Source organism: Atta cephalotes (assembly GCF_000143395.1).
Source record: "Atta cephalotes unplaced genomic scaffold scaffold00048, whole genome shotgun sequence".
NCBI classification, from domain to species: Eukaryota; Metazoa; Arthropoda; class Insecta; order Hymenoptera; family Formicidae; genus Atta; species Atta cephalotes.
The window spans coordinates 1,375,842-1,392,396 of NW_012130112.1; the positions used below are offsets into that span (position 1 = coordinate 1,375,842).

Here is a 16,555-nt window from a genome sequence, read left to right on the forward strand (position 1 = left end):
ATATGCCAGATATGTAATAAGAATATTTAAGAAAAAACATTTTTTCGCAATATTTTAAAGCTAATTTTTTGAGGCAAATTTATTTTTTTTTACATGCAAAAAGGAGGATCTCTTAAATAAAACTGATAAATAATTGGAACTTAAAGAAGGAATTTCAAATATGCAAATGTTTTCTTTAAATTTTTTTATGTATACCATTTGTGGTATATGGCGACCGATCGAATGGTCATCAAAGGGTGTCAATTTTCTGTATAATGTATTTAATTATATTATATTACTCTTGGAATACTTTACGATGTTAACTCAATTCCTGGATTTTCTATTTGTTGTCAACAATATCGATGATTTCATTGCTAATTCTATATGGTTCGTGAGTTTTGTTGCTATGGTATGTAAAGCAACTGTCGTTGTAATACGTCGCAATGCTATCATTAGCTTGATACAAGTATTGTTGAAGGGTTTATGTAAACCTCAAGATGAAGACGAAATTGCAATACAAACAAAATTTGATCAGTTCGTCAGGTAGTGTATCACACATTATTAGGATAATCTTAAGATGAAGCTTTAATGAAATCGCATAAATAATGTCAATATAATAATTTAATTCATGTACAATTGGTATGTATCATTTCTTCTTTCGAATTCAATCAGCATTGATAACTATTACCACTTTAAAATTTTCTGCGAGCTTTTTATTGATTATTGTTGATTGTGCAATTCAATGCTATCTTTATTCATTTAATATTTTAATATTAAAATTTTTGGCACTTATATATATATAATTCGCTTTTAAAACATCCTTCGACGTTGTACAATGCTAGTCGTTTCCGTCTACGTCCATCCTTACATCTGAGGCTATTCCTAGGCTCTGTGTTTGTTGTTTTTTGTTTGTTGTTTTTTTGAAGAGACAGGTTGCTGGTCTGATGTCTCAATCTCCAGCCTGGAGGATCGGGTAATTTTATTTCAAAATTTCCTTCCCTTAAATTGGCTATCTTACTGGACTATTGATATCAGTTGTTCCCATTGAATCGGTTCTTTTGCTTCCGCTAATTGAAATCAGTTTACGTCATTCATTACTTTCTAGACTATTCTGCCTGTTCTCTAGATCATGACCCTTACAGGGTGCTATCATCTGGATCAGGTGAACCTTTTATTTACGAAGTAGTATATATTTACACTTCCCCCTTCTCCTTTCTCATCCGGGCTTGGAACCAGCATCGTCGAAGTTATTTGCATTTATTTAACCTAATTAATAGTTCTTGTAATGTAAATTCTTAAATATTATTTTGCAAAGATATACTTCTATATTTTGCTTCTAATACACGCGCGCAATTACATACACACACATACACGCAGAGAGAGAGAGAGAGAGAGAGAGAGAGAGGAGAGAGAGAGGGGAGGAGAGAGAGAGAGAGAGAGAGAGAGAGAGAGGAGGAAGAAAGAGAAGAATATATGGATACATATCATATAATATACATACAATTATATTTAAATGGCATTGTTACAAATTTGTCAAATTGGAAAATATAAGTTAACTTTGATTATCATAAAAGCATGAAAATTAAACATCAAATATAATTTCAATTCTACGTTTACAGATTGTGTTCAATAAAATATTTGCTTCTGGCGATACTCTCACTTACAGGAGTCACAATAGGATCAGTATTAAATATTATGAATGGTCAATTACCTTGTCGAATATGGTTGCCATTGGATTACAATGTGTCTTTAGTGTTCTGGATTATATCTATTCAACAAGTTATAGCTATATGTTTTGGCACTATCATAAATGTCGCTACGGAAACCCTAGTTTTTGGATTAATTTTAGAAACGTGTGCCCAACTCGAAATTTTCGAAAATCGTCTTCATAAATTAATAAATAAGAAAACAATTAAATATCTGGGAAATGCCCTTTACTCGTTGAATGAAGACAAAACAGGAATATCGAAATGTATACGACATCATCTCAGTATTTACAAGTAAGTTGCTAATTGAGAATCCATTTTTACACAGTACGTTTTTATATATATATTTAATTTTGCAAAAGTATTTATATATTAAACAATAAATCTCAATATATCGAAATTTAAAAACGAAAAAATAAAGAGCATACACTATGAACGTCAGATATCGTTAGCGATTGATTACAATACATTATAATCTAATTTCACATAATTAAATACATAAATTTTCGGCCTTATATTTGGCCATCTTCAATATATAATCATTGCAAATTATTTACGCACAACAACAATTCATCTTATCTTATGTTTACTTGTCTAACATCAAACTGCTCGTTATTTAACAATTGTTTTTATTTTTAATCAGCAAGTTATTGATGTTAGTCCGAAAAAATTAAAGTTATCATAAAGGCAATCGTCTTTTTATTAAAAGAATTCAGATATTCCAAGTATTCCTATTTAATTGTTACATTTAACGCAGAATTTCCAGATTCTGTGTATTTAGGCAAAACATTGTAACGAGTACTTATTACAACAAGTCATCCACTCTCGATATTTTTCCATAAAGTGACTCTAACACAGAAACTGTAACACTGGAAATTTTGCATTCAATGTAACAACTAAATAGGAATACTTGGAATTATTGAATTCTTGTTGACTTAATGTAAGGCCGAAACATTTATGTATTTAATTATGTGGAATTAGATTATAATATATTGTAATCAAATATAATCAATCGCTAATGATATTTGCGATGGTATGCCCTTTATTTTCGTATTTATGTATTATTTGAAGATTGTGTTTCTAAAAATTGCAATTGATATAACAATACTTATTAATATTTTTATAAAAAATTGTTTAAGGTCTAAAGATAGTAATTATAGATAATTGATTTGGAAATAATAAGTAACCATTACCAATTCGATAAGAAAGCATTATCAATGTGTGATTTTATCGTTCTATTTACTATTACATAGATGTATACGTACATGGAGAGTTCCAGAATAACTGCCAAATTTGTGCACGGCAGGAACTAATCTGAGTTGGAAAGTCCTTTACTATATTGCAATTTTCATAATAGTTAACAATATTAATTACTAAAAATCGCCAAATATTGATTTTCAATAATTTTTCATTCAAATACTATCAACTTTACAGCAAGAGACAAAAATTATTTATTTTCTTTTCATAGAATTCTGAAAATTTTTTCAGAATTTTTTATCAACTTTTTAGTACTGCATTTCTTTATTGGCAACTATTTTTACCAACATGAGAAAATGCGGTACTTAAAACTTATGAAAATAAACAATTTTTGTTTCTTGCTGTTTTTCTATAAATTGATACTTGAATAAAAAATTGATACTTGAATAAAAAATTATTAAATTAAACATAGCCAATATTTGGCGATTTTTAGTAATTAATATCTTGTTAATTAATTATGAAAATTGCAATATAGTAAAGGACTTTTCGATTTAGTTTAGTATACTCTACCTGCGTTCGAAATATTTAGCGGTCATTCTGGGATATCTTCTATATGCTTATTATTATAGTAAATAATTATTATTATAGTAAATAATTGCAATTAATAGATATTACATGTACTTGCTTAAAACTAGAAAGTTTTCATTTCAATAAATACTACACACAATTTTTCTATAAATTTAAAAATTGTATAAATTGTTATTCAATTATGTATAAGGATAGTAATTTATTGTAATATGAAACTAACATGAAACTATTACAGATATGCCAAAACGGTAAATGTTATATTTAACCAGATGCTATTCGTTCAATTCTTTGCAAGTATACTGGTATTATGTTCAGCTGTGTATTATCTGTCAATGCATATTACAGAATTGTCTCGTATTGCAACTTTTTTAGTGTACACCATTGGCATGTTTATACAAATTTATATTTATTGCTGGTCTGGAAATGAAGTCATTCTTAAGGTAAATATCGATACTTTATAAACAGTACACACAAGCTGATACATGTTAGTAAAGTAATGAAAAGTACACATATTTTCTATAAATTAATTTGTTGTATAAAATTTCGAAAAAAAATAAATCTAACAACTTATACTTGATTGATTTTAAAATAGTCTAAGTTCTTTAAAATAGTCTGGGTGTTTTCCATTTGATGACACAAGTTGACACGTCTATTTAGCTCCCTCCTCCCCCTCCCCGCCACCCACTTAATCAAATCATAGTGAATAAATTATATAATAATGTACGTTCTCAAAATTCACAAAAAAAGTAAATAAGAGATTATTTTTTTTATATATGAAATTTTATTTTTATATATGAAAAGATAAATATTTATTTATATTATGTTCATCAGTCTTATATTATTTTACACGTACACACATAATACAAAACTAATTATAATTGATTGAAGATTATACAGTATTATTACCGCAATATTATTATATATGTTATGTTGGCAGAGTATGAACGTAGGAAACGCAATATATTTTATGGATTGGCCATTATTATCAGTTAACGAAAAAAAAGAATTGCTCATTGTCATGATACGAAGCACAATTCCTATAAAGTTCACTAGCAGTTTTTTGATAACTCTATCCCTTCAGTCTTACAGCAATGTTAGTATTGTTGTAATATGTATAAATACTTTAGTGATAAAATTTCTATGCAATGTTATGAATGTTTGTGGCACAAGTCGCAAAATAAGCGAATTTTTTAATAACTATATAATATTCTGAACATTAACGTTTTCTATAATTTATCTTCTTTCAGATTTTAAAAACATCATACTCGGCTTTTAATGTACTTAAAAAATGAAATATAAATAACTAAAGTGTTGGACATACATAATTACATAGTTTTTCATAAATCAGTAAAAGCTAAATACTAAAAAGCTTTTTATTACATACTTATTTCAATTATTCTTTTTTCTAAAATTACGTTAATTATAAGAATAGTAGCGCAAACAGACGCATGTTAAATATATACGTTTTACATAATGTAATGAAATGCATGTTTTGATTTCACACATAAGCAGCACTTATTTTGGTTTCAGCTTAGAGTAAGAAAAAAGAATTTCTGATCAGTTTATGCCATATGTAATATATTGCGCATACGATTGATATTTATAATTATCGTGTACACTTGTACACACATACAGTACACACTGACAGTTAACTCATTGTTAGAAAACATCTGAACATCTATTTTATAAATTGCCTTTATCGTTATATTATCTTGTATTTTATGCAAAGTAAGACTTTATGAGAAATATAGTCTTCTATTTAATACTGATAGTCATTGAAAATATTTTATTCAATGGGAATATGACAACGTGCGTTATTATAAGAAACGACATCCCCCGACAGTTATAAGTAGGAAAACTTTCACAATTATAGTATTCATTTAGAAGCGGAAAAGAATGCACACCCTGTAATAAATGTCTAATCGACTTCATGTCGACTTCATTTAATAACTGTTATTAATGGTACTAGGGTTAAGACGATGAAGTATGTAATACTGTACGCAGTCTGTCTCGCAAAGCGTGTTCGGTTACATTGAAATTAATTTTATCGAATTCCATAATAATAAAACATATTATATCATTGTTAGTGTTTAGTAATTCTGTATTATTAGCCGAAATTTTAAAAAACAACAGATGCACGATAAATTCTTGTAAACATTGCAACTTAAATGTATTCATACAAATCATACGTTACATTAGAATTAAATAAACTCATGTGATTCTTAGCTCGAGATTATATGTTGTACAGAATCTATGTGTTAGATAAATAAAATTTGTCGCAATCAATCACGTTTATTCAATGTATAATTTAAATATTAGTTTATAGAATTGTTAATTGCAAAATTCATTTCATAAATTATTATACAGCTGTCTATATTAAATTCAATTTTTACTAATCTAATTATATTTTATATATATATACATATATGTATAACCAGACAGTAAGGATATTTAAGAAAAGACATTTTTTCGCAATATTTTAAAACTACTTTTTTAGATGTTTTACATGTAAAAAGGACTGTCTTTTAAACAAAACTAATAAATTGATTCTAAAAAAGGAATTTCAAAAATGCAAATGTTTTCTTTAAATTTTTTGATATATACCATTTGTGGTATATGGCGACCGATCGAATGGTCATCAAATGGTGCCAATTTTCTGTATAATGTATTTACTTATATTGTATTATTCTTGGAATACTTTTTGATGTTAACTCAATTTCTGGATTTTCTATTTGTTATCGATAATATTGATGATTTCGTTGCTAATTCTATAATGTTCGTGAGTGTTGCTGCTGTTGTATGTAAAGCGACTGTCGTTGTAATACGTCGCAATGCGATCATTAGCTTGATACAAGTATTGTTGAAAGATCCATGTAAACCTCAAGATGAAGACGAAATAGCAATACAAACAAAATTTGATCAGTTCATCAGGTAGGTATCACACATTATTAGGCTAATCTTAAGGTGAAGCTTTAATGAAACTGAAATAGATGTCTACGTAATAATTTAATTCCTGTACAATTGGTATCATTTCTTCTGTATAATTGGTACCATTTCTTCTTTCGAATTCAGCATTGATAAATATTACTTTAAAATTTTAACATTTAAAATTTTACAATTCAACGCTATCTTTATTCATTTAATATTTTAAAGATTAATATTTTAATACATTTAATTTTTTGCATTTTACTTAAACTAATTAATATTTCTTGTAACATAATTCTTAAATATTATTTTGCAGAAGTATACTTTCATATTTTGTTTCTAATACATGCGCGCAATTACACACACACACACACACACACACACACACACGCGCGCGCGCGCGCGCGCGACGGAGGAGGGAGGGAGGGAGGGAGAGAGAGTGAGTGAGAGAGGAGGGGGAGGGGGAGAGAGAGAGAGAGAGAGAGAGAGAGAGAGAGAGAGAGAGAGAACAGAAAGATACATTTATATGTATATATAATATACATATAAATATATTTAATAGCATTATTACAAATTTGTCAAATTGGAAAATATAAGTTAACTTTGATTATCATAAAAGCATGAAAATTAAACATCAAATATAATTTCAATTCTACGTTTACAGATTGTGTTCAATAAAATATTTGCTTCTGGCGATGATCTCACTTACAGGCGTCATAATAGGATCAGTATTAAATATTATGCAGGAGCAACTACCTTGTCGAATATGGTTGCCATTGGATTACAATGTGTCTCTAGTATTCTGGATTATATCTATTCAACAAGTTGTAGCTATAATTGCTGGTACTATCATAAATGTCGGTACGGAAACTCTAGTCTTTGGATTAATTTTAGAAACATGTGTTCAACTCGAAATTTTCGAAAATCGTCTTCACAAATTAATAAATAATAAAACAGTTAAATATCTAAAAAATGCATTTTGTTCGTTGAATGAGGATAAAACAGAAATATCAAAATGCATACGACATCATCTTAGTATTTACAAGTAAGTCGCTAATTGAGAATCCATTTTTATGCAGCAGTCTTTTTATATATGTATTTAACTATTGGGAGTACAAATTAGTTCAGTCCGTTCAAAAATGCATTTATTTCAAAATAAAATGAATGAACAGATCAATTAAAATATTGTCCATCGCTGCCTACTACTTTTTCCCGTCTCTCAGGCAATTTTCGAATTCCATCTCGAAAAATGACTCGTCTTTGGAGGCGATCCAATTTTGGAGCCAATTTTCGATTTCTGCGAAAGAAGTGAACCGGTGACTTGCTGCATCCTTCGGAACAACTAGTAATCAGAAGGAGCAATGTCCGGAGAATATGGCGGGTGCGGTAAAACATCTCATTTGAGCGTTTCCAAATATTTTATTACGACTTTAGTGACATGAGGCCGAGCATTGTCATGAAGAAGAATAACTTTATCATGTCTTTGCTCGTATTCCGACCGTTTTTCTCGCAATGCACAACTCAAACGAATCAATTGTAGCTGATACAGATCGCCCGTAATGGAATCACCAGCTCAGTAAACAAGACTCTTTTGGTCCCACTAGATACACAGAGCATGATCTTCGAACCATGAATGTTCGGCCGTATTGATGTTGAGGTCGATGGCAACGATTGACCGGCCTTAATGTAGTATTTTTTCTTCTTGGAGTCGTTGTAGAATATCCACTTCTCATCTCCAGTCACAATCTGATGCAAAAAACTTTTTCTCTGTTGTCTTTGAATCAGCTGTTCGCAAGTGAAAAAATCGCCTTTTAACGTCTCTCGGTTTCAGTTCATAAGGCACCCAATTTTCTTGTTTTTGAATCATTCCCATGGCTTTCAATCGTACAGAAACGGTTTGTTGAGTTATCCCCAATGATTCTGCAAGCTCCTCTTGCGTTTGACTCTGCTCTTCTTCGAGTAATGCCTCTAATTCTTTGTCTTCGAATTTTTTTGGCTGTCCAGAGCGAGATTTGTCTTCAATGAGCGAGGTTTGTCTTCAATGAGCTGAAATCTCCATCCTTGAAACGTCGAAACCATTCCCTACATGATTTATCAGTTGGAGCAGTGTCACCATAAACTTCGACAAGCATTCGATGGACTTCAGCCGCACTTTTCTTCCAATTAAAGCAGAAACTCAAAACCTCCCGCAAATGCTGCTTAGTTAATACAAAATTCGACATTTCAAACACAATAAAAATCAAGGTTTTTGTATGAAACTCATAGCGATATAAACTGAATATTATTAGTAGATGTTTAATCTCTCTGAAACCGCCAAAATCACTATAAACCATTCACAACAGCTGGAGCCATCTTTAGAGAAACAGACCGAACTAATTTGTACTCCTAATATGTAAAAGTATTTATATATTATTTAATTGTTGTGTTTCTAAAAATTGCAATTGATCGTAACAATACTTATTAATATTTTTATAAAAAATTGTTTAAGGTCTAAAGATAGTAATTATAAATAATTGATGCTATTTGGAAATAATAAGTAACTATTACAAATTCGATAAGAAAGCATCATCAATGTGTGATTTTATCGTTCTATTTACTATAACATAGATGTATATGTTATACGTATACGGAGAGTTCCAGAATGACCACCAAATATTTTGTGCACAACGGACTAATCTGAGTCGGAAAATCCTCTACCATTTTGCAATTTTCATAATAATTAATAAAGTATTAATTACTAAAAATCGTCAAATATTGATTTTCAATAATTACTTTTCACTTAAATACTATCAACTTTACAGCAAGAGACAAAAATTGTTTATTTCCTTCTCATAAAATTTTGAAAATTTTTACAGAATTTTTTATCAACTTTTTAGTTTTTTTTTGCATTTTTTATTGGCAACTATTTTTACTAATATGAGAAAATGTAGTACTAAAAACATGAAAATAAACAATTTTTATCTCTGTTTTTCTGTAAAATTGATAGTACTTGAATAAAAAATTATCAAAGCCAATATTTGGCGATTTTTAGTTTAGTTAATCTTCCTTAACTAATTATGAAAATTGCAAAATGGTAAAGGACTTTTCGACTTAGTACACTCTATCTGCGAAATATTTCGTAGAGCGGTTACTCTGGGACATCCTGTATATGCTTATTATTATGCCGTAGTAATAATTGCATAGATATTATGCATAGATATTAATAATTGCATAGTACATACATGTACTTGCTTAAAACTAAAAAGTTTTTATTTCAATGAATACCATACACATAATTTTTCTATAAAAATTCTTTAAAAATTGTATAAATTATATTATTCAATTATGTACAAGGATAATAATTTATTGCAACACAGAACTAACATGGAACTATTACAGATATGCCAAAACGGTAAACGTTATATTTAATCAGATACTATTCGTTCAATTTTTCGGTAGTATATTGATATTATGTACATGTATATATTACCTATCAACGCACATTACGGAACTGTCTGGAATTGGAACTTTATTAGTATATATCATTTGCATGTTTGTACAAATTTACATTTACTGCTGGTCCGGAAACGAAGTTATGCTTAAGGTAACTTACTCTATTAGATATATGTATATATCTTACTAAAAATGATAGAAAACAGCGAATATATTTTCCTACAATTCAATACGAGTGAGATAATTTAACTTTCTTAGTAAATAAGGAATTACTTTATATACGAAAAAATACTTTATATACAAATATTCATTTATATGTGTGTTCATCAGTCTTGTATTATTTGATATGTACGTAATATAAAACTAATAATTGATAAGATTATACGATATTATTATACAGCAATAATATTATATATGTTATGTTGGCAGAGTATAAGCATAGGAGAGGCTATATATTGTATGGATTGGTCACTATTATCCATTATCGAAAAAAAAGAATTGCTGATGATTATGATACGTAGCACAATTCCTATTAAATTCACTAGCAGCTTCATGATAACTTTATCTCTTCAATCTTACAGCAACGTTAGTAATATTATTACTTAGATTTTAAATAACTGGACAAATATTACGTATATTATATAATGTTTTGCGTTTAATGTTGGAGAACTTAATATTTGTTGAATACATTTGAAAACAGCTTATATATCTAGCAAGTGTTTAATAGTTCATATTAATATATATTCTCTAATTTTTTTCAGATTTTAAAAACATCATACTCCGCATTTAACGTACTTCAAAAATAAAATACAAATAATATAAGAGTTTATTTGAGCATATTAATTATGTAGTTTTTCGCAAATTAATGACACTAAATTTTAAAATTTCTGTTTATGTATTTATTGCAACCTTAATATTCATTCTGATTGTAGGAATGTTAACATGAATATACAAACACAATATAGACACAATGTAATGACAAAAGAATATTGTGTCATATATTTGATTTGATTTATAAGCAGCATTAATGCTTGTTTCAATACTAAAATAAAAAAAAAATAATGTCTCAGTCTATACTTGTAATATGTTGCGTATGAGATATACATATTTTCCTGCACATTTCCTGCTATACTTTGTAAATATATAAATAAGTAATTTGAAGAATATATCCTAAGTTTATTACACATCACTTTTATCGCATTAGAGGTTTGTATTTTTATATAATAAAATGAGAGGCTTTGCGGGAATGCGATATTCCTTATAATTCCGATGGACATGAAAATTTTATTCAATGCAATAATATGCGTGACTGTAAAAGATATCCCTCGTAATATCCCTCGATGGTTGCAAGTAGGAAAACTTTTACAATTAGAGTTACTACACTATTCACAAGAGTGCGGAAAAGAATATGCATTTCGTAATAAATGATTAAATGACATTATGTCGATTTTTTAATGACAGTAATTGAATACTAGGGTTGAGTACTAGGGTTGAAGAACACAAGATGTTGAAAAACGTAAATACATAGTCTATCGCAGGACATGTTCGATTACATTTAAATAAAATTTACTGACACAATAATAAAATAACATATTATATCAGTGTTAGTATTTGTCATTCCTATTATCACTAGCTAAAATTCTAAGAAGTGATATTTTCCGAAAAAGGTGCGCAATAAATATTTATAAATACCATTTTTGAAGTTGGGTTCACACAAATCATACGCAGTATTATGATTAAATAAAGTCATCCAATTCGCAATCCGAGCGAGCAATTATATCCAATATATACATCAAATAAATAAAATTTATTTCAATCGGACAGTCGCATTCAGTGTGTGTGAGATTTAAATATTAATTTGTAATATTTTATGTTCATTAAAAAAGCATAATCTACTTCATAAAATATTATACAATCTTCTATATTAAATTCAATTTTTCTTAAACATGATATACTCAAATTTAATTAGTATATTTCAGAAATTTCAGAAAAGATAATTTTCGCAACGTTTTAAACCACTTTTTTAGATACTTTATAAATAGAAAGAAGCTATACTTTTATACAATATTTCGATAAGTTGTTTGAAAAGAAAGCAATCCAAATATGCAAATGCTTTCTTTAAATTTTTTTATATACACCGTTGGCGGTATATGGCGACCAGTTGAGTGGTCATCAAATGGTGCCAAGTTGCTATACAATGTATTTACTTTTATTATAATATCTTCGGAATACTTTTTGGTGTTAACTCAATTTATGGATATAGTTCTTATTGTCGATAATATCGATGATTTTGCCACTAATACTCTAATGTTCCTAACTATTGTTGCCGTATGTTGTAAAGCGACTGTCGTTGTGGTACGTCGAAATGCGATCATCAACTTAGTGCAAATATTATTGAAAGCACCATATAAACCTCGAGATGAGGATGAAGTAGCTATACAAACAAAATTTGATAAATTCATTAAGTAAGTTCATATCTTTCTTAAAACATCTTAATATTAAAGTATTATTATAACTTGAAATATTTATTAAGTAATTCAGTAATTTAATTCGTATGTGTTCAGCACATACTATTTCTTTAAATCGTGTGTTCAGCACATACTATTTCTTTAAATCGTATCAAATTTTATCAGCATTAGTTGTTTCTATAACAAATTATGTCCTTAGTTTTTACATTTTGTTGACCATATATTTTAGAGCATACTTATATTTTTACAAATGTAGTAATTTTCTATTTTTTATCTAATTAATAAACTTTTATCGAAGAAGTCTCCTGTTCCAATATCATTTTAAATTATAGTAATAATTCGCAAAACGCATGTACAAAATAATTAAATATAATAATTATAAATATTGTGATTATAAATATATTTCATTAAATTAAAAGTATTAGGTGCGCAACTTAATTCTCGGTCTCTATCGACCTCTATCTTTATCGATGAATACCTATTCAAATTTACATATCTTTCCCGCCATATAGTCATATTAGAGCGCCATCTTTAAATTTTCAAATGTACTAATTGTTGGCGATTGTACTACCTAATTTAAAAAAAAAAGTGTTAAAAGCAATGTTGTTCGAGAAGCAGCATTTGAGGCATTGCCTTCTTTTCGCTTTTCAATTAAAAAAAAGTGCTGCTGAAGCACAGGAAATGATTTGTTCGGCTTTAGGAGAAGGTGTTATTTCTTATACCTGTAAAAAGTGGTTCCAGCGATTTAAGAGTGGAAATTTCGACCTTAATGATAGAAAATGTCCGGGACAGCCAAAGAAAGTCAACAATGAGGAATTGGAACAACTTTTGGAATTCTTGTTGCACAGGAACAAGAGTAACACGGCAAGCCATTTCTAAACGTCTACATAAGCTGGAGAGGATTCAAAAGGAGGGCCATTGGATTCCCCATTGGGTTCCCTCACAGTTCAGAACAAGCGTAGACGCTATGATATTGACTGTCATTGCTATCTCGATTCAAAAAGAAGGATTTTCTGCACAAGATTGTGACCTGTGATGAAAAAATGGATTCTCCACGATAATCCAAAGAGGCGAAAATCATGGGTTTATCTGAGACAATCTTCGAATAGTATTGCAAAACCGAATATCCACGCCAAGAAAGTGTTACTATGTATATAGTGAAATCAGCAAGACGTTATTCATTACGAATTGCTCCAATCTGATGAAACGGTCACTGCTCAACGTTATCAACAGCAACTGATTCAGTTAGTAACGCATTGGAGGAGAAAAGGTTTTACACCGACAAGGGAAGAAGGAAGGTCATCTTCCTTTAGGATAACGTGCGATTACACAGCAAAAACGACTTTGAAAACGATTATTGACTTGGACTGAGAAATTTTATCGCACCCGGCATATCCTCCAGACTTCATCCCTTCAGATTATCACCTTTTTAAATCCTTACAACATCATCTGATTGATCATTTCACTTATGTCAAGGATGTTGAGAAAGTATGTTCGAATTTATAAATTCAAAACAACCCTCTTTTTTCCGAAGTGAAATTTGGCAGCTTCCCGAAAGATGGCGCAAATGTATAGAAAACGAGGGAGATTATTTTGAAGATTAGGTAACTATTCGACTTTTTATAAATTAGTTTCAAGTTCAATAAAAAAGGCCGAAAATTAAGCGCACCTAATATAAATAAATGCTGATAGAAGTTTATATAAAATTTCATCTCGATTCTACATTTGCAGATCATGTTCGATAAAATATTCACTTTTAGCAACAAGTTCCGTTACAGGCACTACAATAGGATCAGTACTAAACGTGATGCAAGGTCACCTGCCTTATCGAATATGGCTACCATATAATTACACTGTATCTATGTTTGGGATTATATCCATTCATCAGATTGTAACTTTAATTTTTGCCACCGTGATAAATGTGGGCACGGAAACCTTAATCTTCGGATTGATTTTACAAACGTGTGCTCAATTTGAAATTTTCAAAAGTCGTCTTCACAAGTTCATAACTAAAAAGACAGTTACATATCTCGGACACGCACGCTCTTTGTCGAATGAAGATAAAACATGGATATCGGAATGTATACGTCATCATCTCAGCATTTACAAGTAAGTCACGTAAGAATCCTTTTATGCATATATTATATAGTCTTTATGCATATATTCAGTTTGCTCTTTATATACGTATATGTGCATTACATATGCGCGCGCGCGCGCGCGTGTGTGTGTGTGTGTGTGTGTGTGTGTATGTGTGTGTGTATAAGTTTAAATAGCTATTATTTATTAAAATAAATTGTTAATATTTATGATGGAAAGTTATTCAAAATCAAAAGCTAATTCGAGTACTCCTATTTGAAATTATAAATGGGTTGTTACAAAACAATTGTTACAAAACAATTGTTACAAAACAATTGTTATAGAAAGAAAATACAAAATATTCTCAAAGTGATTATATAAAGTACCCTTGGATGTTCTTGTGTACAAATTTTAACAGTACCTTCTGTAACATAAAGTAAGATAGAATAAGACAAAATTTTTATATAAACATAGGTCCTAAGATGCTACATTAAGAAGTTATGACAAAAATATAAAATATAAGAAATATTTTTTCTTGATCCTGTATTTCAAAATACTGTAAGCTCATATCAATACAAATATAAAATTTTCATATAATTGTTAAGAATACTATAAAATTATCAAAATAGCAATTGTTTCATTCATCTGAAATGATTAACATGAAACCATTACAGGTACGCCAAAACGGTAAATATCATATTCAACCAAATACTTTTCGTTCAGTTTTTTAGTAGTATACTGGTATTATGTACGAGTGTGTATTATTTGTCAATGCATATCAAGGAATTATCTGCAGCTGCATCCTTATTAATATATACCATCTGCATGTTTGTACAAATCTTCGTTTATTGCTGGTCGGGAAATGAAGTCATGCTTAAAGTAACTATTATATACGCTGAAATAAATACCTAACCGATTTTTTGAGATAATGGAAAATGGCGGATATTTTTGAATAATCTATTTTTTTTTTACAAGAGTTTGCAAAATAATCTAACAAATTATTTGTCTATAACAAATTTGAATTATTTTATACTTGAATACAATAAGAATATATATAATGTATACATGAGCGTGTATAAGACTATAATAATGTTATTATAATTGTTCGATATTATTATGTAATAATAATTCTATTTATATGTTAATAGAGTATGAGTATAGCGGATGCTATATATCGTATGAATTGGCCATTATTATCGATCAACGAAAAAAAAGGACTATTGATGATCATGATACGTAGCACAATTCCTGTAAAGTTCACTAGCAGCTTCTTGATAATTCTATCTCTTCAGTCTTACAGTAATGTTAGTATCGTTTGTCGAAATAAATATTTGGTAATAAATACAGTCAAATATATGAAGATTTGCTATTTGATATTAAAAATATTTGTTGTATATGTACGAAAATACAATCGGAATAATAAATGCATAATCTTCCATGTATGTCAATGTTTTTTCTATTTTTCTTTCAGATTTTAAAAACGTCATATTCAGCATTTAATATTTTACAAAAGTAAAGTATAATAAATAACCAAAAATGTGTTTAAATATGATAAAAATGTAGTTTTTGATAAATTATAGTGACTTTAAATCTTATAACTTTTATTTACGTATTTACTTCCGGCCTTATTCCTTACATCAATTATTCGAATATTAGCACATGAAGAAAAACACACATGCATGTACACACGCACTAAATATATACACGTAACACATGAAATACATCCAATAATGCGTTTTAATATGTAAATAAAAATTGTTTTGAATCAGACGAATATAAAAATTTTAACCTGTTTTGTATGTTACATTCTTTGCAAGCACACTAGAAATAATTGATACTTTTCTAACTCATTTATCATACTTATGTAAGTGAATACGAACAAAAGATAAAAAATATTTAGATACATTATGCGTTATTTTTTTCGTTACGTTATAATATATTTTTACACAATATAATAAGACAAATTTTTCGTTAACAGGAAATACAATCTAGCGCTTAAATGCCGATTATATGAAAAACCATATATATATAAATATTTCATTTGATAAAAATATGATAAAAATATGATAATGTTAAAAATTGTAAAAAATTCTGATCATTGCAAGTAAAATAATATTTAAAATAAAGCTTTTACACACACACACACACACACACACACACACACACACACACACACACACACAC

At 28.9% G+C, this 16,555-nt stretch overlaps 3 protein-coding genes across 3 annotated transcripts; all 3 read left to right on the forward strand.

Moving 5' to 3' along the window:
- The first annotated feature begins 160 nt into the window (after positions 1–160).
- LOC105622722 (odorant receptor Or2-like) lies at positions 161–4,762 on the forward strand. Its single transcript, XM_012204135.1, has 5 exons — positions 161–522; positions 1,599–1,979; positions 3,706–3,910; positions 4,408–4,563; positions 4,718–4,762. The coding sequence occupies exons 1-5, from the start codon at positions 161–163 to the stop codon at positions 4,760–4,762; spliced, it is 1,149 nt and encodes a 382-aa protein (XP_012059525.1).
- Positions 4,763–6,039: 1,277 nt separating this feature from the next.
- On the forward strand, positions 6,040–10,633 carry LOC105622721 (odorant receptor Or2-like). The gene is made up of 5 exons (XM_012204133.1): positions 6,040–6,401; positions 7,060–7,440; positions 9,774–9,978; positions 10,257–10,412; positions 10,589–10,633. Exons 1-5 carry the CDS (start codon positions 6,040–6,042, stop codon positions 10,631–10,633), a joined length of 1,149 nt encoding a protein of 382 aa, XP_012059523.1.
- Positions 10,634–11,930: 1,297 nt separating this feature from the next.
- LOC105622720 lies at positions 11,931–15,887 on the forward strand. The gene is made up of 5 exons (XM_012204132.1): positions 11,931–12,292; positions 14,027–14,404; positions 15,046–15,250; positions 15,520–15,675; positions 15,843–15,887. Exons 1-5 carry the CDS (start codon positions 11,931–11,933, stop codon positions 15,885–15,887), a joined length of 1,146 nt encoding a protein of 381 aa, XP_012059522.1.
- Positions 15,888–16,555: the final 668 nt, after the last annotated feature.